Source organism: Sycon ciliatum, chromosome 4 (genome assembly GCF_964019385.1).
Source record: "Sycon ciliatum chromosome 4, ocSycCili1.1, whole genome shotgun sequence".
Classification (NCBI taxonomy): domain Eukaryota; kingdom Metazoa; phylum Porifera; class Calcarea; order Leucosolenida; family Sycettidae; genus Sycon; species Sycon ciliatum.
The window spans coordinates 4,535,278-4,537,777 of NC_088646.1; the positions used below are offsets into that span (position 1 = coordinate 4,535,278).

Below are 2,500 nucleotides of genomic sequence, written 5' to 3' on the forward strand. Positions count from 1 at the left end.
CGACCCACGTTCCCAATCTTCTTGGCATCCAGGATAACGGGATGCCGGTCACCAAAGTACTTGCGCAGCAACGGTGCATCTTCTTCATCAGAGATCACGCTTGGCGAGTGCTGCTGCTGCTCTTGACTAGCCTTGGGTCCGTCGCTTGATAGCGATGTGGCGACGTTGTCTGCCGATGTGTTGTGCTCAGCGCTCGATGTGTCATGTGCATCGTCTGCTCTATCGACAGTGATGTGTAGTGGCAGTGGCAACTCGGCAGCAGAAGCATTGCGCCATGCCAGCGGCGGCGGCGAACCTGCCGAGCTGTCGTCGCTGTCGCCGATAACTATGGGCTCCAGCGTGCTGCGTCCTCCTTGTGAGAACTGGCTACCACCGGTCGAGGCACGGACAGTGGTGCGTCGGCATTTACTACCACCGCCACCCCCTCCACTGCTGCTCAACAGTGGTGGCGTCACACCATTATCGGAGCTCAGCGGTGGGGAGATCATACGCGCCGGTGTTACCATTGTCTTCTTCGCAGCCGGAACGTCATCTTCCTCATCACCAAACACCGTTCGCCGAGTGGAAGTCAAGGATGCGTCATTCGTCTCTGATGAGGTTGATGTGGGTTTCTGTGAGGGTAAGCGAAACATGGACACAAACACAAGAACAGTAAAACGACATGCAGTGCAGAAGTGATTTCACCGCGGAGTCAAAGTCGCAGCAGAACACTCCTTGTCCCCTGCCAGCCAGCCCACATCTACACAAAGTGCATCAGGACAACTACAGTTACAGTAGCAGTTACAGTAGCAGTAGCAGTAGCAGTAGCAGTAGCAGTAGCAGTAGCAGTAGCAGTAGCAGTAGCAGTAGCAGTTACAGTAGCAGTAGCAGTAGCAGTAGCAGTAGCAGTGCGTTTCAAAAGTACATGTACCAGTAGGGCTACGCAATCCAAGATACTGGTCCTGCACACATACATGGACGCCGCGGAAGTTTATCATTTTTACAGTACCCCATTAACGTACAATACACCCTGTACCCCACCAGCCGTAAGGCGCAGCTCTATAACTTCTAAAGCGCTGGGTTTCAGGCATCATTACTGTACAAAGTGCTGCACCACACACAACACATCACACACATAGCATCACTGTACTGTACAAAGTGCTGCACCACACATCACACATCACACACATAGCAGCACTACTGCACGTACTATCCATGCCCTCTTGATTGGCTGACGGCGCCTGAACGTGCTGCCACTGGAGCTGCTGCTGGAGGACGGTGTGCGGGCATCACGTGACAAGAGACCACCGCCGGCGTTGGCATTGCCAGCGGAGGATGGCTTGAGGAAGCTGGCCGTTCTGTACTGTGACTGTGTTGAAACAGGCACTAGTTGCAGGTTGCTACTAGTACTAGAGTCAGAGGGTCCTGCTGGCCGCTTACACGGGACAGTTCGCCTGCCGGCGAGGGCAGAATCAGCACCAGCAGTAGCAGTATCGGGGCTAGGGTGTGTAGCTAGAGCACGCGTAGGAGCTGCATCCAATCTGAATGGGGACTCGGATTCAGATTGGACGTCACTCTCACTCGTGGCCGGAGTCAAGCTGGACAGTTCCAGGGTGCTGCTGGAATAGCTGAAGTCCACCGCCGACTGTTCAAAGCCCGCCTTCTGACGTCCGCATTGCTCTGCAGCGGGCACGGAAACGTGCGTCCACACACATACGTACACATCCGTTCATGCATACACACATACATACACCATGCGCACGCATGTACACACACACACACATATGCACACACGCAAACACACATGCACACACACGCACGTGTGTGCACACAGCACCCTCCCCCCTCCCCCCACACACACAGACACACAGACAGACACACACACACACACACACATAATAATATTACTAGAATTTGAATACATCATGTACATATATGTACATAACATAACAAGTTACATACAGAAAAGGTACGAGTGGAAATCGTTGCTGTGTCTTCAAAAAAGAAAGAGTACATGTAGATACTATGGTAATCACATGTGTGAGGGAGTTGAAAACATACTACGGCGGAGTGAATTCAGCAGCAGCAGCAGTCCCAGGCTCTGAGAAGAAACCTATGCACAGTATCCAGTAAGGTATACTATAGGGCTTGAAAGTGCTACGTCACAGCATAGCAACAATTTCAAAAATTCAAAAATTGGATCCACTTGGATCCAGTTTTTGTATGGATCCAAGCACATTTCAAGCCGTCTTGCTCTCAGAAAGGTGATGTTACCAGTGAAACTGACTGATTTGGCTACTGGGGGCGGGGTTACAACTGGTGGCGAAGTAAAAGTCACCCCTGCATACGACATGAGTGGGTTGCTATGCACCCACATACTGAGGCAATAGCAAAGTCACACCTTAGTGGATCCAAAATAGAAATCTGATGTCAACTTAGTACTCCCTGGCCGTTTTTGACGTCATCACTTTCAAGCCCTATAGTGACCATGGTGACCGGGGGAGCACTGTGGGAGATATTC

General features: G+C 51.6%; 1 protein-coding gene across 1 annotated transcript in view; it reads right to left on the reverse strand.

Annotated features, from left to right (window-relative positions):
• LOC135814025 (uncharacterized) overlaps positions 1 to 2,500 on the reverse strand; it is a 51,575-nt gene that overhangs the window by 811 nt on the left and 48,264 nt on the right. Inside the window, exons 28-29 of the mRNA XM_065327069.1 lie at positions 1,190 to 1,659; positions 1 to 611 (exon numbers count right to left, since the gene is read on the reverse strand). The exon at positions 1 to 611 is cut by the window's left edge and continues 811 nt beyond it. Coding sequence (XP_065183141.1) covers positions 1 to 611; positions 1,190 to 1,659 — 1,081 coding nt within the window. The remainder of the gene's footprint in view (positions 612 to 1,189; positions 1,660 to 2,500) is intronic.